Genomic DNA, 26,568 nt, shown 5'->3' on the forward strand with positions numbered 1-26,568 from the left:
AAGAACCAGAAGAGGTTTTCTCTTCCGGTGCTCTCCCTCCGGCGAGACAACGGAGAACCCGCCTTTGCGGGAGCAGTTCCGGCGAAAGGAATGGTACACAAACTCCGGCGGTCTCTCTTCTTGCATCTTTCTTTTTGGTTGGCCAAAGCTCCAATCTTTCGTTTCCTTTTTTTTGGCTTTTTCTGTGCTTGACTTTTTGCCGCCAAATTCTCGTAAAGGTTCGTTTTTCATCGCTGGTTTTCACAAGAACCATGATTTTGTTTTCCTTTTGCGTTAGAATTACTGTGATCAGCGTTACACACGGTACACTTTGGATCCAAAGAACTCGAATAAGGTCCGAAGTTTACTCTTAGTTTTAGTTGTTTTTTCCGAAACTGCGACATGCCACATTCTGATTTCGGCTCAATGCTGGGTCACCATCAACCGCTTCAGCACTCGATCTCATCGACTAAAGGCTGGGTTGTCGAGGATAGTTAAAGTTATCTTGCAATGTTAGTCATGTAAAATTAACTTTTTTGTTATTGCACGGGGGCCAGAAGTGAAGCAAAATCAAAGGGTGCGGTATTGCGCTAATAAGTTTTAAAGCTGGATTGAAATTGAAAATTTGGGCAAAATACGTGTTCTTTTTGGCCGAAGTAGTTAAAAATAATTTATGTATATATAGTCTTTAAGCAGATAACAATTTTAATTTCGAAATTAAGTCGTAGACTCAGTCTTGTTATATAGTGAAATCTCGCACTTCTATTCAGCTTGGCCATTCGAATTTTTTATGTGAACTTTACCAATACTAGATAAAAATGCCAGCTTGTTTACCTTGTTTTCGGTATGCTTAATCCTTGTGTTCCTGCAGGCAACTGTTTGCCTGCAATGTGGGGACAAGGGCTTCGATGTTGCTTTGATCTATTGTGTGGACTGTCAAAGTTATGCTATTCACCGGTAAGTTCGCCTTCACGACTGCATAATGTAATTCTCGACAACCGTGCATGCAGTACTACCCAATACATGTGTGCACTTGTATGGATGCATGCACATGATTTTTATGTAGGTATTAGTTCTTGTGCATTCTTGCTCCAGCTAGTTGAGTTGATCATGGTGATTTACAGGCCTTTTAAATTCTTAAAGTCACAGTATTCCTTTTGTACCTAAGATTTGAAGTGTCTTTGGCTGTGTTGACCATTAGAGTTATGATGCAAATTATGGAGTTGTAGTGTATGAGTCTGTTGGGGGCATCAAACCTAGTTATTGTTCGCTCAAGGATCTCCACACTTGATTCATTGATTAACTTTGTGAGATATTTCTGGTGGAAGTTGCACAAGTAGCATTGCTCTATAGGATATATAACAGTTGAACCTAAGAGTCTGGAAAGAAAGAAACCCTCAGGATTCTATTTGTTTAGATCTTTACGGGGCTGGTTTCACTTCAGACTGTAGTGAGAGGGAAAGATTTTCTTTCTTTTGAATGATGGAGTGAGAGGGAAAGATTTAGACATTGTAAAGCTACAGATGTACACTTGTTCGATCTATCCACGTCTGTCATGCATATTTCATAATTTTCAAGACTTTCTATCACACATCATGCCAAGTATTATAGGCTTCCTATGAACTCTGTTGTGTCAATAGCAGATGACACTTGTGGATATCTAGCGAACGAATTTCAGGCATGTCACTTGTCATTTGAGTCCTTTAGCAAATGAAATTGGGAAATTTGATAGTCTTTAGTACACCAGCATTTCCTTTCTGTCGGTTCTAGTGCAGTTGGTGGTGTACTTATTGAATTTTGAACCTAGTTCTATATATTTTGTCGAATGTGGCCACGTGGTAGTTAAAATAGCAAGCTGCAATCCGTCAAGTTTATTAATTTAACGTGCCAAATATCTGCACTATATTATGTACGCTTGGCTCTTGCAAAGAAATGCTTACCATTTGAAGTTTGATGGTCTTCCTTTCATGCTTTTCAGCTATTGCCTAGAAACCTTGCCTAAAAATTTCGATGAATGTGTTGAATGGTTTTGCGACGATTGTCAACCCAAGCTCGGAAAGCCCAAAGCCAACGAGGAAAGTTGCTCTCCCCTGTCTGAATTGGATGACTTGCCAAACTTAAGGATTGCAGAATCAGTCCAATGTTCAAAGAATTCTAATGAGTATATCCCTCCAGAAAAATTGGGGAAGAAGAAGAATAAGAAGAGGAAGAAGAGGGAGAAGAATGAGCTCAAGCCCCAAAGGGAAAAAGATGAGGAAAGAGGACAGTTAGGTGATAATGGCATGGAAAGATTGGGAAAGAAGAAGAAGGGAAAGAAGAGTAAGCTCAAGCCCCAAAGGGAAAAAGATGAGGAAGGAGGACAGATGGGCGAGAAGGGCAGTGGAACTACTTCGGGGCCACAAGTCAAAAAGACCAAAGATATACCTCTTAGTCAAGTTTCTGAAACTCGGTGCAGCAGAAACTATGGATATGTAAGTATTGATGTTCTGTTCTGTGGCTGTGACTGTTTAGCTTTTGTTATTTGGAAATGCTGGTTTTAATTATTCCTTCTGAGTGGGCATGTTCATTTTTTTCTCGTTCAACATGATGGTGATGGGTTTGTAGCCAAGGTGTTTTTACTTGTGTATTGGATTTATGTGGAGGTTAGATGACATTCCGCGATTGTGAATCTGTGAGAAGAGCTTGTGAAAATCCCAGCTCAGTTATTGATGGCAGAATGGCTCCCTGCAATTTGGCTTCTCTCGGCCAGCCTCGGCCACCTCTTCCTTACGGTACTTTCTGTTTTGATCCACGGTACTGCCTGAATGTGAACATTGCATGCTCCAACTGACAGTGCTGTGTGGCATTTGATCCAGTGTGACATGAATTGATGGAAGTTAGTTTTGTTTTAGTCACAGTTGGAGTGTTGTATATTACAGCAAGAACTTATTCACGTTGTTAGGGTACCAATGGTAGTAATAAAGAGCAAGCTAGGTTTACCAAGAACTTTTACTAAAATTGATTTATCCATTGATGTGATGCAAATGGGTGTTTAAACCAGTGGATCTATGCACCAGTTAATTGGCCTGTTCATAATAGTAATGGTGCAATATAAGGTTTTGCAGACATTGGTCCATAATTGAAGTATGCTGAAAATCTGCATTTAGGGCACAATGGGCGAGAAAATTATAGTATGTGCCCTCAAAGTTTGTTAAATGACTGCCGAATGAATTGTGAAATTCAATGATATTTGTCTTCTTGGCGTCTTGTATGTTGACAACTAAATGAATATCTCGGATTGTAAGCCACAAGACATGGCTCTCTAAATAAGTACAGGGAGCAGGGCCCTCCTTCGACATAGTCATCAATCATGAGTGTTACAATGTACTGGTGTTTCATTTGAGCTACGTAGTAGTCACATTTTGGAGTTTCTAGTTTATGTTTTCTTGATCTAACGGATACCTGTTTTGTTGTCCTAGGGCAACTGAGACCTGTAACACCTCTGATTGGAAGTGTGCAGGCTCCCAGGGCGAGTTACGTTGGGAATCCTGTCTACCAGCATCCGAGTTCTTATGGTTATCAGCCTGGATATGTCTATCCTCCTTATGGGTAAGTCCAAAGTCATGTAATTTCCTGCGAGGAACTTACAGTTATTTGTCCTGGTTAGAATTGGATGCTTGTGCTGCCGTGCAATCTGGGTTTCCAGAGATGTAGTAACTGGCATATAATTCAAAACTTCCAAAATCAGAGAGTAAATTTGTTGATCACATGCAAAATGGAAAATCAGATATGACCGAGTGTGTGGAGCATCTTCCTTTTTGTTTGCCTGAATGAAGTGTTGTGTGAGCAAAGTTTGTGACATTTCATCTCCCATATATTGGTTGGAGCTCTGTTTGTATTTAAGATTATCAAATCCATTCCTGGCCACTTGCAGTATGAAGGTCAGCATATTGATTAAATTGGTCAAATTGATGATATCTTCAACAAATTATTTGATAGGAAAAGATTCCTGTTGATGTAATACTTTGATATGTCTGTATCTTCTAAAGTGATTCAATTACTTTCTTCACCGCAGCTTCTGCCCTACATATTGGCCTAACTATGTGCATCCACAGGTAAATATTAGATATCCTTATTGTCGAAATTTCAACTTTTCTTAGAAGTTGTAGCATAAAGTGTTAAGTAACCCATATCGAGCTCACTGATATGAGTTGATCTACTCTTCTGCATTGCGGGGTGCCTATAACTATAATACTTACATGGCCCAGCATTACCTGCAAAGATATTGGGCACCATCTGCAGATAGAAGCGACATACGCGCATTTGGGCAGTCAGGTCATCGACCTCCTGGTAATCATGGGCATCCGATGTTTCTTGGTTATCGGATGCCAGGTCAGCATACTATGCAACTTGGGGGGCCAAATATGACTGGAGGGACGACTGCTGCAGTTCCCACCATTCGAGTGCCTTACCCTGCTGGTATTTTTCTCTCTCTCCTCTCATTTAGCAAAGTGATGTTTCTGGAGTTCCTATGATGTCGGGAATACACATCCTCATGATTATATCAGTTTTTCTTCTTTTTTTTGGGTTTAATTTTTGTTTATTTACAGGGGAATTCAGCAAACAATGGGTTGATTACGTTGGAGGGTCGTGGCGCATGTGTCCCCCTTCACGTAGAGCTTGAAAGACAGTATAGCTAACTTTTGAATAACTTCCACTTTCTGCAGAGTTACGGGTAATATCAGTATGCATCTTTTCATGCATTAGAGCTACTAAGTGATTCCCAGTTCCAGTGCCTATCCATGATCCATGATATGATTCCCCATTGCAGTGTTCAACTTGAATTGATTCAACAATGAGAATGATACAAATATGCAATCCATCTCTCTAGGAATTTCTTAACTTGTTTCATAAAAATTTATTTGGGATGGCGATGAAGGGATTGACTTTGTATTCTCTTTATATTAATGCACCGCTGCTAAGCCAGGTAGGGACCTGTGGCCGTACCCATTTTAGTACCCTGTTTTCCCGTCTCAACCAACTGGGGCCGACACTTGCCGATGCTCGCTTGCACTCAGTTTTGAGTGTCGGCAGGTCATCCCTGGTCTCCGTGCTGTGTTTGTCCACTGAATTGTGTTCAGTGCCATTGCGAGTTCGAGCCTCAATGGGCTCAGTTTCTCCCTCCTTCTTGGTGCCTGCCACATGCTTGACGATATGCTTGAACCAAGATCGTGCAACCTGTCTCTGCGTCATGTATCCGGACTGACTGCCATGTGCTGGTGATTAGGGGTGTCAAAAACCAAACTGAACCGAACTGAAAGATTCGGTTTTTTCAGTTCAGTTTTCATAAAAAACTGAAATTGTTTTTATCGGTTAATTGAATCGAACCGAATCAACAAACTGATAAGAGCTTATTTCTTGGAAACGAAAAATATGTACAAAAGAAGAAAAAAAGAGAGCCAAAACCGAAAACTATAAGCTGAAAACCAAAATCGAAAAACCGAATTGAAATGAGTCGAACCAAAAGAAAAAGAAAAACATTTTCTATCAAAACACTGGGATGCTCGTTTCCTTAAAAGAAAAAGAAAAAGAAAAAGAAAAATCGTGACGTTCTTCTTCAATTCATTCAGGTAGCCTTCATTTCCCAATGATCCGAGTCTCGGCTGTGGATTTGTTTGGATTCTCTTCTCAGTGTACGCATGTTCGATGTCTTGACGTTTCGGTGTAAAGCTTTGTTCGTTGATATTATGGAGGTGAAAACGTATCAGGAAGCGAAAAATATGAAGACAAAAGATGGGCTTAGTCGGTCTGGGGGTTGAGTTAAGCCCAATCCGACCGACGATCAGGTCGAGGACCCAGGTTGGTGGGCCCAGGTCTGTCCGGGTCGGCCCCAGCCCGATCTCCTTTCCCCCTGCCCGGCCCGCGTGGCGGTCTTCTTCTTCCCTCTTCAGCGCAGAGCGTGGTACAATACAAGCCAGAGAGATGCAGGGCGAGGCAGAGAGGGTCGGGGCGAGGGCGGCAGGGTAGCTGGCGGTGGCAGGGGCCATGCGCGCCTGCCGACCAGACTTTAAAGGGAGAGAGAGAGAGAGAGAGAGAGAGAGAGAGAGAGAGAGAAAGGTAGGAGAAATGGAGAGGGGGATCCGAGAGTGGGGCGGAGAGAAAGGGAAGAAGCGGCAGCTCGTTTCCTTTTGCTCTCAGCAGGATGCACTTCGCCTCCTTGGCCACGCACGACCAGCCGCCTCCGCTGTCGCCGTCCAAAGGCGTCCAGCCGGCGTCCCCACAACTCCGGTGAGTTCCTTTTTCGGTTCGACCCCCTTCTCCCCGAGGATCTCGGCTCAGAGACATCGCGAGGCGGTCGGCCATAGCGCCTTCTTGCCGCCGTCTCCGAGCTGGGTAGGGGACCCCACGGCCAAATGCTTGCTTCGCAGACCTTTTGTCGGCTCGCCCTGTTTTGGCCAAGCCGGAGAAGCCGAGGCCCCTTCTTTCCTTTTGTTACTCCTACGCGTGTTGGGTTTTATGGAGCCGCTGCTGTTGATTTCAAGTATGTCTTGGCGATTTCTTCTAAGTCTGGATGTGCGTTGGGGTTTTGAAGTGCTCAATGTTTTCTCTTTAATCCACCGCGCAGGATTTGTTCGACAAAACGTTCGAACGAAGGTCGTACACATCTATCTTCCGATTTTGAGTCGCCTTCGAATGTGTCTTGGTAGGGTTGGCTCAACGGTGATCTTTAACTAACCTCAACATCTGGTGTTTTGTTCACCGTGGTTCAATATGCTTTTCCCCTTGTCAGTCTTGTTCGGCGCCTTTGTTTGTGGTGTTTGTTTGGTAAATGTTGGCGACGTCAAAAGTTAAGGGAGAGGTCCCGCCTAACAAAAGCTGTAAGCTCGCTTTTAAGTCATTTTATTAACCTCTAAAACGTTTAACTCCTTTTTCCCTCTGGACAAAAAGCAAAGGCCGAATTAGTGAAGGAAATCCAATTCAAGACCCAAACATGACTTGTAAGTTTGTAACTTCATGTCCAAAAAAGGCAATTTCTTATTGGAATGCTTTTCACATTGACGTTGGATTCCTGATTTGAGTCGGCAAGTCACATGTGAACATATAAAAATGGAATTTTACTCAGTTATTGTGCATTAGAGCTGACAAAAGAAGCTTGAAGTTTTTCCTTGTAATGGATTGTGAGAGTGGGTTTTGCTTGAGGCGTAATTTAGGGCTGAAAAATGCTTTTGAACGATTGTAAAATCTGCATTTGTTTGATTCATAATTGATTTTTAGGTGGTTGGCTAGGTCCGAAATTTAGATTGAATAACATAAATTTCTTATGTACTTATTATTTTGCATTGATTTTTGCGATAATTTTTTTCATTTTGCATTAGATTCGAGTTGCAAAATTCGCTGATTTCAGCGTTATTTCACAACACAACTCATTCAGCCAATTAAGTTTCATTTGACCTTGTACCATAAGGTGTCAAATTATGTACGGTGGAAAAGTTTAGTCAACGCAAGGAGTGGCTATGAATAAAGTGACGGTTTTACAAGACAAGACTTTATCATAGTTGCGTAAGCTTTCGAAATCGTTGCATAGATTCTCTGCAGATTCAAAATCATGATTTGGTAAGTACAAACCTATGAAAAACATGCCCCTTTTCCTTTCCATACGCGTCGTCGTTTAAAATGTTGGAAACCCTGGCGCGTATCTGATGACGTAATTAATTGCAAGATGGTTAAGGGCCTTTCTTATTTTCCTCCAAATGATTTAACTCCTAAAATCTTCAGATTTTGAACCATATTCCTCAAAAGAAAAACCAATATACTCACATTCAAAAATTAAATCCTCCTCAAGGAGTACTTTCTTTTCTCCCTCTATTTTTAATCCGTAAATATACTGTTCATAACGAGGCGTGCCATCATTATAAATTTCGTCATTTCTAATTTTCATTACATCTTACTCATTTTACACATTGGTCTTTCCCTATAAAGCCCCAGAAATAGTCAAAAGAGGACATCGTGCTAAAAGCTAGTGCTTTTTTTCTTTTTTTGTAATTTTTTTAATTCCTTAGGGAATAAAAAGAATCGTCGACCACAGCTTAGGCGCAATCTTAGTGAAGTTTTTTGGGCCTTGCTTAAGGCCCAAAACAACCTGAAGAAACGAAGTGGCGGCAAGGCAAATCGCATTCTTTTTCTTAATAATTCTGCTTTTAGAGCATGAATCCAAAATGACTCCGACACGTTCATTCTAGAAGTCCGCCAGCTCGTTGTCGAAACAGAACGGCGCGGGAGGGTTTTATCTCTTCTCTCTCTCTCTCTCTGTCTTTATCGCGGATCCGTCTCCGACAAGGCAGCTCCCTCCTCGGAATGCGGCGACTCCCCCGGCCGGCGCCGCGGACGGCGGAGGACCCACCCGCTCCTCCGGGACCGACTTCCGCGAGAGGAATGGTACGCGAGCTCCGTCGTTCTCTCCTCTCGGTTCTTCCTCCTCCTGTGCTGGCCGAGCTCGAATCTTCTTCTCCCTTTTCCTTCTTTTTCCCCTTCTGTTTCGCCGTCTCCGTGCTCGACCTTTCGCCGCTCCATGTTTTTCGCGGGGGCCGTGATTTTCGTTTTCCCTTCCGGTCGGATTAGCGTGAGGGGTGTTTGAGGAGGGTACATTTTTGGGTACGTGGAGAACCGGAATACTGTCCGGAGTTTACCCTAATTTCAAGTCGTTTCTTGTCCGGGATTCGACCTCGTCGGTGCGGCATGCGGCGGTCTGATTGCGGCTCAATGCGGCGGTCTGATTGCGGCTCAATGCCGGGCGGCCACCTTCCACCGCTGAGGAATGCCGGGGTGGCGGAGCATGGTTAACGTTATCTCCTACTGTTCATCATGTAGGATTGACTAATGAATTGTCGCATGCGGGCCAGATCTGAAGGAAAATCAATAGGGCGTTTTAAAGCTGCCGGGTCGAATTTGAAATTCTGCGCAAAATACCTCTGTTTTTTCTTTTGGCGGCGTTCGCTGAACTAGTTCAAGTAATTCATGTATGCTTAGCTTTTAATTAGTTCAAGAATTCAAATTTCGGAATTAGTTGCTGAAATTTTGGTAGTTTGGAGCTTTGTAAACAAGTTATAGACTCAAGTTATGGTAAATAGTGTAATCTCCAACTTCTATTCAGCTCGGCCATCCGAATTTTATGTGAACCTTACCAATATTAGAAAAAAAAAAGCGAGTTTGTTTTCCATTGTTTTGGGTATTCTCAATCCTTTTGTTCTTCCAGGTGACTGTCTGCCTAGAATGTGGGGACAATGGCTTCGATGTTGCTCTGATCTATTGTGGCGACTGTCAGGAATGTGCCATTCACCTGTAAGTTTGCCCTCACTTCCTCTTCAATTATATCACATAATCCTAGGCAACCGTGCATGTAGATGTGCACACAGCACTGCATGATACGTGCAAGCACCTGTATGCATGCATGCATGCATGCGTGCATGCGAATGCACATGTGTAGAGTTCTATACGTGGTATTAGTTTTTCCTGAATCTTGCTCTAGCTAGTTGAGGAAATCATTACAAGCCTTTTGGATACTTAAACTCACAGTATTCCTTTTGCACATTAAATTGAGGTATTTTTTGCCGTGGTTGACCATTCAAGTTGTGATGCAAATTATGGAGTTGGGTAATCCAACCTAGTAATCGTTCACCCGAGGGTCTCTCCTTGATTTACTGATGTACTTTGTGAGGTATATCTGGTGGAAGTTGCACATATAACGTTGCTTTATTGGATGTGTAACAACTGAACCTAGAGTCTCGCATCTGAAGAATTTCCCAGGTTTCTATTTTTTTAGATCTTTTCTTTGCTGGTTCTCTTTAGACTGGAGTGAGAGGGAGTTTTTGTTCTTTTTCTTTGGAATGATGGAGTGAGAGTTGCACAGCTATCTATCTAACCGTGTCTATCATGCATAACACATACTTTCCAAGACTTCATATTACACATTATGTCATGTATCATAGGTTTCCCATGAACTCTATTGTGTCAATAGCAAATACAGATTTCTAGCTAAGAAATTTTGGGCAAACCACTTGTCAGTTGAATCCTTTAGCAAATGAAATGGGGAAATTCTTAAGTCATTAAGAAATCATCATTCCTCATCTATCGCTTCTAGGGTAGTTGGTGATATACTAATATTGGTACGAACCTAATGTTATTTTTTCTGTCGAATGTGGCCAAGTAGCAATTGATATAGCGACCTGCAATCTTCCTCGATTTCTGTATACTTTAACATGCTAAATTTTTATACCAACTTCAGCTCATGTCAAAGATGCTCACTGTTTGAAATTTGACTGTAAGCCTTTTGTGCTATTCAGCTATTGCCTAGAAACCTTGCCTAAAACTTTCGACGAACATGTTGTTTGGTTCTGCGAGGATTGTCGACACAAGCTTGGAAAGCCCAATACCAATGAGGAAAGTTGCTCTTCCCTTTGTGAAGAGGATGACTTAGAGACTATAGAATTCGTTCAATGTACAAAAAATTCAAAAAGTTTTCCTATAGAAAGATTGGGGAAGAAGATTGAGATTGAGAAGTGGATGAGGGAGAAGAAGAGGAGAAAGAAGAATGAACTCAAGCCACTAATGGTTAGAGATAAGGAAGGACAGTTGGCTGAGAAGGGCAGGGTCTTTACTTCAGAGACAGATGTTGGAAAAACCAAATATGTATGTCTTAGTCAAGTTTATGGAACTCGGAGCAGCGGAAACTATGAAAAAGCTGACAATATTGGAATAGATATGAGAGCTACCTTGGGAGACATGCGGAACTCTAATGAAGAGGCTGAATCCATGAAAGCCCTAGAATCACCAAAGCTTGATTGTCCAAAACTATTTGGGGAACGTACTTACTCGTATGCCCAGCCAATTATTGATCCAATCTGGAGGTAAAATTGACCTCCCTTTCCTTCTAAATTTCTTGGTTCTCTAGCAGCAAATGCCCGCTTATGATTTCTTTTTCTTTTTATATTGTTATTTTATTTTTTCATTTACAGGGGAAGTTTGAAATTCAACAAACAAGGGATCAATTATTTTGGGAAAGTCGTGGCACATGTGTCCGACTTAGCATGCTCTAAAGTGAACAAGGAGGCAAAGTTGTTCCCTTCGATTCTTTGCACTGAATTGCATCCTACACCTAAAGTATGGCCAAAAGGCTTCAAGGACCGGGGTCCCAGTGATGATAGTATTGCAATATACATATTTCCTGATAACAAGAGGTGATTGTCTTACGCTCAATGTTTAAAGATCCTTATCCGTTTCGTCTGGATTTCTTACTCGTCTCCTTGTCTGTGCAGTGAGCAAGAATTTTTTGATAGCCTTGTCATCGAAATGATCCGCAATGATCTTGCCATGAGAGTGGTGGTTACCAACGCAGAGTTCCTAGTTTTCACTTCCACAAAGCTGCCGTTGCACCTTTGGAGTAAGTTAGATGTTTATTCTTACAAATTTCAAATGCCTTTGCACCCAACTCCTGAAGTGTTCTTTGGAACTTCTTCTTCTTTTTTTTCGGTTGCTCTTTTTAAGTTTTTATCTAACAGAAGAGAATGGACATTATTTAAAGAAAGCTGATTTATAGCATTCTCCAAATTTTTTTTTTTTTATTTTTTTTTTTTTTTTTTCTTTGTTTCCCACAAGGCTCTGTTTGAGAAATATTTTTGAAAGCAAGCTGATTTGTGGTGTTCTCCAATTTTATTCTTATTGTTAGAACTGTAAGGCAACCCTATGTGAAATGTGGTGGAGCTTGTCTTTATGTTAATCTGGCAATTTACCAAATTCAAGTTATATCACTAACGACTTAGTGAGATGCAATACGAGAAACACATTTCTGCTCTGATATAAATCTGAAAGTGATGTCACAGAAAGTGATGTCTCATTTGGTTCTCAAAGCCAGGTTTTGAGCACAAAATTGACAGACCGTAAAGGACCATTTCTTAATCTTTTAGTGAGAGTTAAGTCAACTTTCTTAAGAAAAGCTCCTCATGATTTGGTTTGTTTCTCTCCTACTCTTTTTCAGGATTTCAGTCAAAATTCTATTTGTGGGGGGTTTTCAGGGAACCTTTGCCTGTGTCCAAGGTTGATGTTGATACGCCTGGATCAGTGAAAGGTCCGTTGAAGAGGATTAGTTGGAAGATGCACAGCCCTGGGAGTCCTCTAAGCATCAGCGGAAGTGATGGTTCGAGCACTGTGTATTGACAAATTTTTTTTCTTCCTGGTTCTTTCAGATTTTGATGTGCAGGTTTGGAATGGCTTATATGTCAAATGTACAGTTTAAGCCCCGGCTTGCCCTTACTGAATTGTTTGTTCGTATGGCTTTTTGTTCTGTGGTCTAAACTAATCTCTTGTAAGGACGGATGTGTAAAGCCTGAAGAAAGTTGAAAATATAGATCTCTTACTATCTGTTCACTGATGAGATGAACTTCGAGTCTCTCCGAGGTACTGTATCGTTTAAGCCTCCGGTTTGCAATTGTTTTAGAGGTTTCAGCAATGTTATGTTGGAGCATTTGCCATCAAATAGAACTTGGAGAAAACAACATAAATGGTTTTTAAACATAAATGATTTTTAGACATTTGACTCAATATGTAATGTTATTTTTAGATTTTTAATTCGTTTAATGTGATTTGTTTAATGTGATCTATAAACTTTTGATGTGTGTTCAATTTAGTGCATGAAGTAAATTAGAGTTGTGAATTTTGCTGATTATAATTTTTTTTTTAGTACGTTTAAATGGTGGACTTTTGGTGTGTATTCAATTTAGTGCATAAAGTAAATTAGAGTTATGAATTTTGCTGATTATAATTTTTTTTTGGTACGTTTAAATGGTGGACGTAAAAACCGATATATGTTGATTATGTAAGTGAGATGGTCAGCTCAAATTAGAATATATTATTTCTTTATTTTTTTTTAATTTGGAAAAAAGATTGTTTATGTTATTTGATGATGTTGATTGTTGTATTTTGATTTGTGATGAATATTTTTTGCGGATGGCATATGATCTTACTTTTATGTCCATCGTTCTTAGCAATATTAGATTCAATTGATGAGATGATAACATTTGATATTTTCATATGATTTAAGGCTTAGATTGAATATATGTTAAATTTTTTATTGAACAAATTAAAAGTTCAGGTACGATATTACACATTAGGCTAGAGTCGAGGGATCATATGTGTAATTCTCCTTATAATTTAACTTGGATGTCTCCATGTAGGCATTTGAGGGGTCGGATGAGAACGCAGGTGCACTGTCGTTCTACAGTTGCAACTCTGCTGAATACCTGTCCGATGGAGGTTCAGCAGGAGAAAAACTGCTTCACCCAGATGCTATGATATGTTCAAAGGAGCAAGATTTCGTGGTGGTGCCCTGAAGCCTGCGCACAATGGAGGGGTGATTAGATGGGTGTACGACGGTTCAGATCAGGTCTTATTCTTACATCAGCATGCTGGGAATGTTTGCTGCTGAAGTCGTTCGCTTTTGCACCCTCCCCGGGGTGTACACGGCGGTGAAACCTTTTCACACGCTTTGACTGGACAGATCTTTTGAGTGATTGCTCTTTGTCAAGTGTTCCATCATGAAGGAGAGCTACACGATCAATTCCAGCCCTCTCCATGATGGTTACTTGAGAAGGTCGTCGTTTCGGGCAGTCCCAAAGTCCTGGACCAGTCTACGTATTCCCCGTTATTAAGCAAGTCTCCTTTTTGATTAAATGCTTTTGGAAATTGAAACCTTCGCCAGCAAGTGACGTCACTATCGGGACTTTGATTGCATTCAATTTCTCTAACATTTTCGAAAAATTCACGTTATGAGTGAAGATTGTTTTCATGATAATTCTCTCCCAGCGATTTATAATTTTCAAGCAACTTCATTTCTCAATGCAAAGCATTTTAATGGAAAAATTATCAAAAAAGTCTTAAATCTATTCTAATTTTTTCAATTTAATTTTAAACTTTTCTTTTGTCATTTCAATTCTAAATCTTTTGTAATCGTATTAATTTAGTCCATCTAACTAAATTTAGCCAATTAGTGCTGACGTGGATTTTTTTAATAATATTTCATTTTTAATTTTAATTTTCCTTTCTTTTCCTCTTCCCTACTCTTCCTCTTGTTCTAGCGATCATCCAAAGGGGAGGGCCGGTTGTCGGACTGAGGTAGCTGACGAGCTCGCCTAACCATTGGTGAGGCGAGTCTCCATTGGATTTGGCGAGGGCTTGCCTTGCCTAAATCCACCCTTGCCAAATCTAGAGAGGCAAGCCCTTGCTAGTGGATCAATAAGGTGAGCCTTGCCAGGGGTTGGGCTTGGCCGACCTCACCATATCTAGGTGAGGTTGGGCTTGCCACTCCACTGGCGAGGCTTGCCCTCTAGTGAGGGCTTGCCTCACTAGTGGTTGGGTAAGCTCGCCCTTGCCCTAGCGACGGTGATGTCAAGCTTGTCGATCCATTAGTGAGGGCTTGCCTCATTGGATCTAGGTGAGCACCCTCGCCCAATGATGTCGAGGCAAGCTCATCGATCGTGCCGGCCATCTCCGCTGGCGGATCGCTAGAGTAAGAAAAAGGAAGAGAGAGGAGGCAAAAAAAATAAAAATAAAAAAAGAGAAAAAAAGGAAATATAAAATAAAATTTGAGAGAACTATTAAAAAAAGTCATAAACCTATTACAATTATGCTAATTCAGTCCTAAATTTTTTATTTTGGCTAATTTAGTCCATCTGGCCAAAATTGGTCGGTTGGCATTGACGTGGACGTCGGCTGGCAAACACTGATGTGGCAAAATTTTTTTAAATATTTTTTTGAATTTTTTTATTTTTTTTTGAATTTTTTCCCCTACCTTCTCCTTCCTCTAGTCGGCGAGGCTCGCCCCCACTCGGCCATTGGCGAAGGTGAGGCAACTGTTGCTAGATTTGGCAAGGCTCGACCTTGCTTTGTTGCCGGGTGAGACTCGCCTTCGCAAGTGGTCTGCGGGGGCAAGCCTTGCCAGTGGCCGGCAAGGTTGACCTCACTGGCCCTCACCAGCCGGCTAGAGGAAGAAGAAGGAGAAGGTTGGGGAAAAAAATTTAAAAAAAATCGAAAAAATATAAAATATATAAAAAAATTGCTACATTAGCGTTCGCCGCCATTGTCCTCGATCGGCGTCTACATCAGCACCAATCGGCTAATTTTGGCTAGATGGATTGAATTGACACAATTGTAAAAATGTTTAGGACTAAATTAGCCAAAAAAAAGTTGTAGGACTAAATTGACACAATTGTAATCGGTTTATGACTTTTTTGGTAATTTCAAAAATTTAAATATTATAAAAAATTGTGCACTGGTGTCTACATCAGTGTTGTCTAGCTAAATTTAGTTGGATGAATTAAATCGATATAATTGTAAAAAATTTATGACTGAAATGATTAAAAAAAATTTATAACTGAATTAGAAAAAATTATAATAAATTTAAGATTTTTTTGATAATTTTCTCACAGTCTAATATCTGCTCGTTTCGCATGCATGTTGATGCTTGCTGCTTGACAATCCCGATCCTTGAAGCATTAATTCAAACGAAAACCCTCGAGTCAGGAAGGTTAATTCTGGAAAGAAAAACTTCAAAAGAGAAGAGGAAAAGTCCCTTTCAGACTACCAACAACAGGGACGGGAGCGAATGAGATTGGAATGAAGTTACACCAATCGAATCGCGTAGATATCCGTGTACACATGCAGAGGATCTCGTTAAGGCTGCTACGTCCGTCGAAATGGGAGTCGCCATTAGCGTCCTGTTCAATTTCCCGTGGTTTGGGTTATGGTCACTGGCCTGCGCATGATGATATCCAGCTTGTTTGAGGGGCTATGTATTGTGAAGTCGTTGGAGCCAAGTACAAATTTTCTTCCTCGAATCATTCAATCAATTATGTCAAAATCTACATGGGGTCATAGAAGAAAGTGACCGCGGTTGCAGTTGCGGCATCGGATGGGTGGTTAAAGTCAATAGCGATTGATTAATCTCTTTTAACAGCTTAATCACGGTCCATGTGAACCCGTTTGCAAGCTATAAGCACAAAAAAAGTATCAAAAAAGTCTTAAACTTTTTAATTGTGCCAATTTAATTCTATTTTTTTTTTCACAATTTGTTAATTAAGCCATTTCAATCAATTTTAATTGAAAATTACTAATGTGGACAACGACCGTTCTTATGTGATATAATCGATATTGACATGGATAATTTCTATAATTTTTAAAAAATTGATTTGGGTAAGGGCCACTAGCGCCTCGTTGGCCACCTTGCCCATGTCCGACGAGGTGTTGGTGGCCTTGCCCTGTTAGTCACAAGAGAGGGCATGAAAGCTCTCCCTAGATTGGGCAATTGGGGGAGGGCTGCATCCCTCACGCATAGCCAGCAAGGTTGCGAATCCTTGTCTAGATTTGGTGAGGGCCTAGGTGAGGTGAGGGCCCTTACCAATGAGTGGGGAGGGCTTGTTTCTCTCCTCGCTTAGTGGCCAGTGAAGGTCCAGCCAAAATGAAAGTAATAACAAAAGAAGAAAAGGACCCAAAAAAAAGAAAAAGAAAATGAAAAAAAACATAAAAATATTCAAATAATTAAAAAAAAAAAAAAAAAGAAGAGAAAAAACATAAAAATATTCAAATAATTATTAAAATATCACTATAAAATATCTACGTTAGATGATGAGTGTTTACATTAGCGATTTCCACTAAAATTCGCTGGATGAACTTAATTGATAAAATGTGAAAAGATTTAAGATTAAATTACCATTAAAATTTTATGACTGAATTATCATAATTATAATAGGCTTAAAATTATTCTTATACTTTTATCCCAATATCAACCCTAACTACCATCTAGAGAGGATCTCGTAGGAACCCATCATCCAAACAGTTTCTTGCACGTTTCAGCGTAGTTGGTGGGCGTTGTTCTTATCTTCTGGAACTAACGAGCATTAATTTCAATCCCCACTTGCAATGATTCAGAATTCACTAAATTATTAATTGATCAGCCGCGTCCTTTTTTCTTCTTTCTTAGAGATGGACAGGGCTAAAACTCAAATTAAAACTACCCAAATAGGAAGCTGGTCAAGTCCACCCCGCTCGAGGCGAGTTTAAGGTTCTTTTGTTAATTATTAGTCAAGATATCCTTCATTATTAAGGGTACTAATCATTAGTTTAATTACTCTCGTTAACTTTAAGAACGAGATAATTAAATAGCCATATTCATAAGAATCTAACTATGACTTTACTCTTGTATAGGTGATCTTGCCTCTTATAAATTTAATCTAAGCATTAAATCCTGAATTTATTTCCGATCACGCGGGTTTTACTTTTTTCGAGTATATCTAAGCTTGAGTTTGACTTTCTTCACGATTGTTAGATCTCAAAAGTTGGTTCAAATGTCAAATGAAGCGATCTAATTAAAGTATGGTAAAAGATATCCCGTGATTTCACTCCTAGACAACAAGAAAATGAGACACTGTGCCGCACGAAACTAAGGACCAAAGTTTTTAAAATAAAAAAATAATTTATGCCAAGAATGCCCTTCGAGCTAACTAATTGATAATAGAATTTAACCCTAAGGAAGTCCTTCGAGTTAATTTACCGTCATCGTGAGAAATCTTCCACAGAGGCCGCTTGATAAAAAATTAGCAATCTGCCCCCTGAAAGTTACTAGACATAAAACAATGTTAACACATGGTTAGACTTTCCACTTCATCGATCGCTTTTTGCGCAACCACTCCCATTTACACTTTGACATTATGCGGCATAAACAAATCAAGCGCCAAACAAAGTGACAAAACCCGAATTGAAAAGCACAACAAAAGCGGAAATGTCCTTTGGACCGATGCGCCTCTAATGACAGACACGACCGAGGTGGAAGGAGCACCTCAACTCGATCACCTTCTAGAATAGTTGCCCAGCAATGTCTGAGATCTCTCTCTCTCTCTCGTACTTTTCCTCCGGAGTCAATGCTCGTCTAGAAAGGAGGAAGAAGTTCGATCGATGGTTCTGAAGGTTTCAGTACTAATTATAAATTAATACGGAGGGCGATGTCAAGGCTGGTGTGTGAAAAAGTCAAGGTCAGCATCTCTTGTTTAGGGCTGGAGCCTGAGTCAAGCGGTTCATGCACCAACACGCGACGGTCTTTGTCTTTTCGATGCTTTTGTTATGGGCACTGTGTCCATATGGTTGAGCAATATAGGTTTGATAGAGCCCACCGCGATAAAGAAGCTCAACTACTTTGTCCCCGATGGCGTCGGTGTTCCTTTGCTCGGTCAGCGTGTGTTCCACAGCCAAATCGATTTTGGTCCCCCCTTATAGACTTATTTTCTTGCCCAAATCAGCTATTTTTGTATAGTTTATTGTCCCTCCAATGATAACCTCGTAAAGGCGACGCAATTTCAAACATCCGCACGTCTTCCAAACCTATAGCTTCCTCAGCCTTTTGGCTAAGATCCAGTGGTCTGTTCTAGACCTGTTCGTATTGCTTCATATGGCATAAGATGACACATGATCTCAAGGTGATGTATTCGAGTTATTTTATGCTTACAATCCAAGAGATCGCCATCATTAATGTGAAACTTGTCGTAAAAAACGAGGGTTTTAAGTTTAGTGTATTGACTTAGCAAGAGCAAAGCGGATTTTTTTATTTCTAGCTATTTGCTTTTTCACGGTACTTTAGCTAGCTAATAACAAAGAAGGTTGTCCTTAATGATCCGTCCGGACTCACGACACTCGTCGCGAGCGTGCCACATGGGCCAATCTCTTTCTAATTCCCTTTTGTGACGTAAAATTGGGTTGTGCTGACTTTAGATATCTGGCTATAAGTTTGGCAGCATATATTTAAAAATCCTCTAGAAACGAGAGAATTTTGTTTGTAGAGGTTCCAAAAGCACTTTAGCTACAACTTCAAGGTGCTTACAAAAAGCCGATTTAGATGTTCCCAGACACTCCAAAAAGAGCCAAAATGCCTCTATCTAAAGGCTAATGTTGCTATCCTAGCATTGGCTTCATTTTCCTTTCGAGAAATTATATAGATACATAGTATTGCTAGGCCTCCCCTCCTCATTATGAGCATGTTCCATATATCGATCTATGCATCAAACACGTTTGCATTAAAAGTAGAACATCTTGGAGTACATTTAAATTTGTAGGACAGGGTTTGGACCATAAACATGTTAAGACTTAGCTTTAGAGTTATATCAAGAAGTACGTTCTCTTATGGATTATTGAAATATTATCTCACATCATTTGACAACTGGCTTTAAACACTTTTTATATTCATGTGGTCTCCCTTCACTTATTAATTTAAACTTTTGAGTTAGACTTTTCAACATAATATCAAAGTTACTACTACCCCTTTTGAAAATGCGCGTCTAGCGTTAGGCCTTGGCAAGCAAGGCGTTTGCCTGACGAAGATTTCACCCAATGAAGATTCACATTTCTAGCTCTCATCAAGGAAGAAGAAGCACAAATCATCAGATCGGGGTGGGCCAAGCACAATGATACAATTCCCTTTTTAAGGAGGTCAATACAAGATTTGAATGTTTCGCAGAAGCCTTCTCTTTTCTTTCTGGCCGGTCAGCATAGCAAAATGCGACGGAAAAAAGAAGTGTTGATAGCCAATCTTCTTTTGCCGGAAGCATGTTATAACAAGAAGAAATGTATAATCACATAGTGCCAAACATTTGCGGATGGTATCTCCTGCAAAATAAAAAAGACAAGAAAATAATTGGATGAAAAAGGGGGACCGGTGACTATTACAATGAATTTATTCAGCCTTAACTGCAGCGTTATGTATCATCAATTGACCTACCAAACTAAATCGAAAGAAAGCGACAACAAAATCCAAGCCATAAGCTTCCAACTTGCTGGCCACAAAAAGAATCAAATGCCATTCCGATTCAAACTCTCTCTATAATCTCAACAGACGCTGAGAAATTACAGAAATTTCCATAATTAAAACCACCCATGTTTCTAAAATGTTTTTCCTAATTCTAGTATGTTGTGTTTACAAGTCAAAGAAATTACTGAAGAAATCTAAAGATGGGGCAGGCGAAGTTATCCGAGGCGAGATAAATGGGGATGGACTCTGAAGCAAAAAACTGCCGTCCGTGAAGTGGTTCTTGGTGCTGTAGAGAGCCGGGCTCAAGTCATGGAAGAAGCTCAGCGGGTTCGGGTCCGACAGCGGCGAGAAGAAGCTCGAAGGGATTGGCTGCAGCGAGGCCGGCCCTGGCGACAAAATCCCCGGTATTGACCCAGTCCTCTCCACCACTCCACCGTGACCAATTTGCCCCATCGATTCTATTTCCCCCAATATGTCCCCACCGCCCATGATCTGCTTCCCTTCCGGCGGCTTCGCTCTCTCGACCGTCGCGAACCGTGCCGCGGGCGACACCCCGCCAGAGGCCACGGGGGACGGCAAGTAGGTGGACGATGCCCCGGTGAGGCGCTGGACCAGCGACATGAACTCGCTAGGGTTCGTGTGGATGACCTTCGGGGACACGGCGTAGATGATGACCGGCGGGCGGGGCGGGGCCGGCAGATGCTGCGACGGCTGTTGATACTGCTGCTGCTGCGGCGGAGCCATGGGGGGCTTCCGGATCTTGTGGGAGTCTTTGCGGACCTTGAGCGCTGGCGGGCGGGGGCCTTGGAGCTCTCGCCTCGGCGATTTACCGGCCGGGAAATCGGAGTCCATGCCGGGAACGATCGGATTCGCAGTCTGGAAGGTGAGCCGATGAAAGGAGAGATGGGAAAGATATGATGGCGGAGGAGGAAATGCTAATGTTGATGTCGAGCGCATTATTATTCTACTGGAGACCAGCGAATATGAGGGTTTTACGTGAAATATTTAAAGTGAGCAAGTCAATGAAGGTTGGGGATTAAAATATTCGGGGGACTATTATCATCAAATGATGAAACGAAACGAAACGGGTCTTATTATAAAACTTATACTATTCTAATGATATATTTAAGGCCGGTTTCTTAGTTTTATGGGCGTTTGAACTCGTCTAACCTTTGAGGGAGGGTTAGAAGGAGTCGCGATCGACGTCAGGAGCCTTTCATGGTGACGTCACGCGTCCCTCTGGGACAAAAATTCATGAGGAACTAGGTCAAGGAAAATTTTACGACGTTGGTGGTTTTTATCGTACTCGTGCTTCATGTGGGTGGATTTACATGGGATCGAGCAATGGAGATGTTGGGAACTTGTCGTTGTAATGGTGAACCTGACGGCACTACCGCTAGGACTACTTGGAAGACCGAGTCTCGTCTCTCCTCTCCCTGGCCATTGACAAAACAAGACAAAACAAGAAGGAGAGAGAACGGGAAGAAGTGATGGGTTTGGTTTTCCTTTAACCATGATGTGCTAGCAGTCATTTCGTTCCCATCCATTGCTGTTGCTCTTCTAAAAGAGTTCGCAATGGGATCGCGAATCTGCAACGTCCAACTCTTTTTAACTAGCAGGTGCAGTCAAAGGAAAAGGCCAGACATGGAGTGTATAGCGGGTAATTCAGGTGCGAACGAGATTTATGACTTTTTTTGCACCGTGAAAACGTGGCGATTTATGTCTGAATTTAGTGATGGAACTGCTCGAATTCAATGAAATGAGTGAGGTCAGCAATCTCAGATTTATTATATCACAAGGAAAAAAAAGTAATTAATCTAATGCATCGATTTTTTCAAGAACACTTCTATAGTATATTTTTATGGGGGTTGCAAGGATGAAGCGTTTGCGGTAAAGTGGAATCGACCCCTGATTCTTAGACATGTCGAATGCGCCATTAGGATCATATTGAAAGAGTTTGGTTATGTTTCAATGTTGAAGGTAGATTGCCATAAACATTTTATGTTCTTTTCTATGGTGTGGATGCGACTTTTCTTTTTTACGCTTTGCTTTGCTTACAATGAATTCTTTATGCTAATTTTTCGGCTAACTACTACCCATGAATTTAGCAGACCCATGAAACAAAGCACGTTGATCCTTCGTCATTCTCCCTCTTCTTGTATTAATTTAGTCGTCGCTTCGTTATCCAAGGGCACGGGATGAGCGACTGGATCAATACAACAAAATTTATGGGGCGCTTGAAGAATTCTAAGTACCTTAGAGAAAAAAAAAAGTGAATAGAGCGTTTGAGAGAGAGAGAGAGGGGGGAGGGGAGGAGGGAGGGAGGGAGGGGTCTATATCGAAGTAGACATTGAGAAAAATTGGACAAAATGACGACGAGCCAATCCCACCCAAAGGATAAGAGAGGGCTTGGGTGCAAGCTTTGTTGGACCTATTCAAATGCAAATGAGCTACCAAAGCTCACCAGCCTTATTGGACCTGAACTTGTGTTGACTCCAGTTGCTTGGATCTCTTCAAACTTGCACTCCTAAACCCAGTCCGGCTCCTTTCGGGTACTAGGATTTAAACCTAACCATTTCCCATTTTCTCTCGCTCTGAAAGCGTATTGCCAAGGTGGTATATTGAGCCACATGACTTAAGACTTGAGAACCGATTCTATAATTAGTGCACGAGACATTATCAAGCCACAATATATATATAATCAGACACGTTACATCAACAAGTGTATTTATTTCCACCAAAAGAAGAAGAAAGGACCGGCAAATAATAGATGGATCCACCCAATCAAGGCAGAGAAGGGATGAAACCGGGACTTTTCAACGATTATTAGTCAGTCTGATAATGAACCCGCAATAGATACGAAGTGACAAAGGGAACGATGAAATTTCAATGAAACGAGTCATGGCAAACTATTGCGGGTTATGAAAATGAAGATACTAAAGCGACATTCTAAATATTAAAAAAGATCGAGAATTTGTCTGCCTGCTGCACCAATTGCATGGTGCCATCGTACTCAATGTACTATTAAAAACTAAAAAGGATTGAGATTTTTACCCATTTATGGGATAAATTAACTCGGTTTACTTCTCCGTGGTCACAGTGCATCATCACGAAGAGCAAAACATAATGGGTAGTTCGATAGGATACTTGTCCATGATGTTATAAACCTATTATAAACCTTTTAATTATTTTAATTAGTCCAAAAACTTTTGATAATTTACCAATATAGCCTTTTTGGCCAATTTTAGATGGAAATCAACAACGTAGATATTAATTGGCCTATGTGACATGCTGATGCTAATGTAAATGATTGTGGAATTTATTATTTATATTTTTCTAATTTGTTTTCCTATTTTTTCTTCTCTTCCCCCATAATCTTTTCGGCTAATTTTAACTAGAAATCGATAGCATAGGCGCTAGCTGGCCTATGTGGCATGCTGATGCTAATATGAATGATTGTGGAATTTATTATTAAGACTTTTCTATTTTTTTTTCCTTTTTTTTCTTTTCCCTTTTCTTTTCACTAGTAGCCGGGCTTAGGTGATTGTTGGCTATTGCCTTTGCTGGCGAGGGCAAACCCTACCCAAGTAAGGTTCGCCGTCACTAAGCAAGGGTTGGCCTTGCTAGAATTGGCGAGGGCATGAGACCGATCATTGGTGAAAAGAAAAAGGGATAAAAAAGAAGAAAGAAAAAGAGAGAGAAAATTCAAAAGTTTTTATAAAGATTAAATAAAACATACATGTCAATGTTGACCATGACACATAGGTCAGCTAGCTTCCATGTCATAGATTTTCCCAAAATTGGCTGGAAGAGCTAAATTAGCAAATTGTTGAAATGTTTATGAATGAAGTTGCACAATTAAAATGTTTTTGGCTAAATTGACCACTGTACAATAGGTATATAGCTTTTTGGACAATTTTCTTAGCTAGAATTGGTGATATGGATCTTTATGGGGGGTAATTGGGTCTAAGGATTTCGATGCTAGTTGAAATATACAAATTTCGTGCTCTGGAAATATCAGGAAAGCGTTCAGCTAGTGACCTAGCTATTTGACATGTAAATTTTCATACTAAAAAATAAAAAATAGAGTTTCACCACTAAAATGGAATTTCGGCAAATATAATCGAATTAAATCGATAGCTAAATGTCTTTAGCCCAAAGAACTGTATATGAAGTTTTGACCAAATCGGCATTGAAGTGATGAGATGTTATTGATGAGTTGGATAGAGAGATGCATCAAGTCCCTTCGATCCATATTGAATTCGTGTGTCATTCTCTTTTGGGTCGAAACGAAACCGCTTCAGTTGAGCTAGCAACGTGGTATCAGCTCAATCCTTCTAACTTACGGTTGAATTAGCCCAGGTCAGTTGGTGTTAAGTCTTGCGATGGAGCAAGTAAATCTCATGATTTATAGTATCTGCATGCCTCTATTCTTGCGGCTAAATCACATGGGCTGGATCTGGACTCAACAGTCGTGTGTCGGCCTTTTGATCTCAATTCAATTGGGCAAACAAGTGAGGGTGAGAGCATGTAGACGCGTGGAGTATATAGATGCTGATGCTCTAATGAGGTAGAAGCTCATTTGACTTTATTTTATGCTGCCTACACAAATGTTATTTTATTTTATTTTTATTTTGTTGGGTTTATTGTATAAAGAGATTTGATTTAGTCGGCCCATTTTGAGCCCGAGAAAGGTCTTACGATGTGAAGTAATAGAGGTGATAGAGCGTCAAAATCGAAAGAACCATAACCTAAAATTGAAAAGGAAAAGGTTAAAGGATTGATCTAAGCCCAAAACAACAGGACATCTTGATCTCTTTATCTTTACATGTATTGGGTTCTATTATTCCGTTATGTACAAAACAAGAGTTCGAGAGAATGTTCGCCCATGTACCCGCTACCTGACACTTGCAAGTGGCAAGACGCATGTTACTGTATTGCTGCATCTGCCACATTGAATTAATGGGTTTTAGTTGATCAATTTATCATCTCTAAACTTCTAAGACAACCACTGAGATTTGCCCCAGTGGCCACCCTTCCAACATGAAAGGGAGAGGTGAGGGTTCAAATCCCTGTAAAAATTCTCACTTCAAAGTTTGCCAAACCCATCTACTTCGTCTAGGGAATTTGTACAATGAGAATATTGACAAAAGGGATCCCAAAAACAATGACCATAGTCATCTTTATAGTAATGAACATGATGTCCATCACCATCGAAGTGCCGAGCGTGTTTTTTTGGATCGGCTCGAAATAGATTGAGGAACACATGGTTCAATCATGAGGAGGTTTGGAAGATAGAAGGACTTTCTTCCTTTTCCTTGCCAAATTTGATGGAAACGGTTCCATCTTTTTTTCCGTACGGACTCACGAGTCCGTAGACTGGAAAGGCTTGTTATGCTGATGTAGCTTTTCGTAGTTGGTAATCCAAGATGGGGTGGGGATGCGTAAGTTTCAGGAGTGGGTTTCGACTCCCACGCCTTGCAAGAGGCATGACAAAAGTCTGAGAGTGAGTGTAGAGTATGAATAGTGTAGGACTGACAAAAAAAAAAAAAAAAAAAACTTCTAAGACTACTGTTAGCAGAGTGCCACACCTCCCAATCTTTGTCGGTGAGAAAATTGTCCCCAAAACCTTTGGTACTAAGCCTCGTATTCTCATATGACTATCTTGCTCTGCTGCCACGATGTAGTGGAAATGAGGATAGCATGAATTGCAATTGGCAACATGAGTGAAACTCACAAACAAGTACGAAGCGCAACATAGAGAAAAAAAAATCTCGAATTAAATTTTGCTTCAAAGAGATAGCCGTTTCTATGTAAGAACATAATAGAAATATAAATAGACTAAACATGCTGAAAAATTCTGATTTACTAAATCAAAAATATCCTAATGAAATTCTAAGTTTGAAATAGGAAATAAGTAAATTAATGAGATATAATATTAACCTGAATCTTAAATATTTAAAAGAGAACTCGTAAAATTTGTAAAAAAAAAAAAAAAAAAAACTTAAAATTAGGACATAGTTCTCAAAAAAAAAAAAAAGATGAGAAAATAAACAAAAAATCATAATATATTTTGATATAATGGTTGACTGGGGTACCCTCTTTCCCTCTTCGTCCCACCCTCTCTTTTTAAATTTCGAGATAATGACAAAAAAAATTAAATTTATTACATGTGTTTCAATTCAGTTCTAAATATTTTTATTTAGTCAATTTTATTTTTAAAATTTTTTGACAATTTGTCAATATAATTTATCTGGCCAATTTTAATTAAAAATCGCTCATATAGACATTGATTATCTTACATGGTTGGCCAACTTTGATGTGGATTTTTATTTATTAATTTGTCAATTCTTCTTCTTCTTCTTCTTTTATTTTTTGTTCACTATCGGTGGCCATTGAGTGAGGACCACTAAGCCCTCACCGGCCACAGGCAAAGTCACCTTGCCTAGATCTTGAGGGGGCCAAGCTCGCCATGGCCTTGCCAGTAGCGTGGCCTCACCTTTGGTCGCGATGGTCCGAGTGAGGATTAGGTGAACTCTAGTGAACCTTACCGGTTATAGTGAAAAAAAAAAAAACAGAGAATAACAATTTTAAAAAAATTGTCCATGTTAGTGCTGTTTGTATCACATAAGACAGCTGACATTTATGACATTTATGTTAGCGATTTTCGACCAAAATTAGATAGATAGACTATATTAGCAAATTGTCAACAAGTTTAGGACTAAATTGATCGAATTAAAAAAGTTTAGGATATAATTGACACGAGTATA

General features: G+C 40.3%; 3 protein-coding genes across 3 annotated transcripts; 2 read left to right on the forward strand and 1 right to left on the reverse strand.

The window, feature by feature from the left end:
• On the forward strand, nt 1–4,906 carry LOC104449614. Its single transcript, XM_010063834.3, has 8 exons — nt 1–93; nt 851–936; nt 1,958–2,450; nt 2,627–2,750; nt 3,438–3,567; nt 4,034–4,073; nt 4,227–4,437; nt 4,569–4,906. Exons 1-8 carry the CDS (start codon nt 91–93, stop codon nt 4,640–4,642), a joined length of 1,161 nt encoding a protein of 386 aa, XP_010062136.2. The 5' UTR covers nt 1–90; the 3' UTR covers nt 4,643–4,906.
• A 3,293-nt stretch (nt 4,907–8,199) lies between these two features.
• On the forward strand, nt 8,200–12,385 carry LOC104449615. The gene is made up of 6 exons (XM_010063837.3): nt 8,200–8,394; nt 9,212–9,297; nt 10,299–10,862; nt 10,971–11,192; nt 11,271–11,395; nt 11,990–12,385. The coding sequence occupies exons 1-6, from the start codon at nt 8,314–8,316 to the stop codon at nt 12,166–12,168; spliced, it is 1,257 nt and encodes a 418-aa protein (XP_010062139.2). The 5' UTR covers nt 8,200–8,313; the 3' UTR covers nt 12,169–12,385.
• A 7,314-nt stretch (nt 12,386–19,699) lies between these two features.
• LOC104449616 (protein MKS1) lies at nt 19,700–20,866 on the reverse strand. Its single transcript, XM_010063838.3, has one exon. The coding sequence runs from the start codon at nt 20,753–20,755 to the stop codon at nt 19,964–19,966; it is 792 nt and encodes a 263-aa protein (XP_010062140.1). The 5' UTR covers nt 20,756–20,866; the 3' UTR covers nt 19,700–19,963.
• Nucleotides 20,867–26,568: the final 5,702 nt, after the last annotated feature.

Source organism: Eucalyptus grandis, chromosome 6, assembly GCF_016545825.1.
Source record: "Eucalyptus grandis isolate ANBG69807.140 chromosome 6, ASM1654582v1, whole genome shotgun sequence".
Classification (NCBI taxonomy): domain Eukaryota; kingdom Viridiplantae; phylum Streptophyta; class Magnoliopsida; order Myrtales; family Myrtaceae; genus Eucalyptus; species Eucalyptus grandis.

What these genes read in the sequence shown, in the direction of transcription:
- LOC104449614 (XM_010063834.3), top strand. An exon ending in CAAAGTTATGCTATTCACCG is followed by an intron (nt 937 to 1,957) that starts GTAAGTTCGCCT and finishes CATGCTTTTCAG; the next exon opens with CTATTGCCTAGAAACCTTGC. An exon ending in TCGAGTGCCTTACCCTGCTG is followed by an intron (nt 4,438 to 4,568) that starts GTATTTTTCTCT and finishes GTTTATTTACAG; the next exon opens with GGGAATTCAGCAAACAATGG.
- LOC104449615 (XM_010063837.3), top strand. Translation starts at nt 8,314, where the DNA reads ATGCGGCGACTCCCCCGGCCGGCGCCGCGGACGGCGGAGGACCCACCC. An exon ending in ATTATTGATCCAATCTGGAG is followed by an intron (nt 10,863 to 10,970) that starts GTAAAATTGACC and finishes TTTCATTTACAG; the next exon opens with GGGAAGTTTGAAATTCAACA. An exon ending in ATATTTCCTGATAACAAGAG is followed by an intron (nt 11,193 to 11,270) that starts GTGATTGTCTTA and finishes TTGTCTGTGCAG; the next exon opens with TGAGCAAGAATTTTTTGATA.
- LOC104449616 (XM_010063838.3), bottom strand. Translation starts at nt 20,755, where the DNA reads ATGCGCTCGACATCAACATTAGCATTTCCTCCTCCGCCATCATATCTT.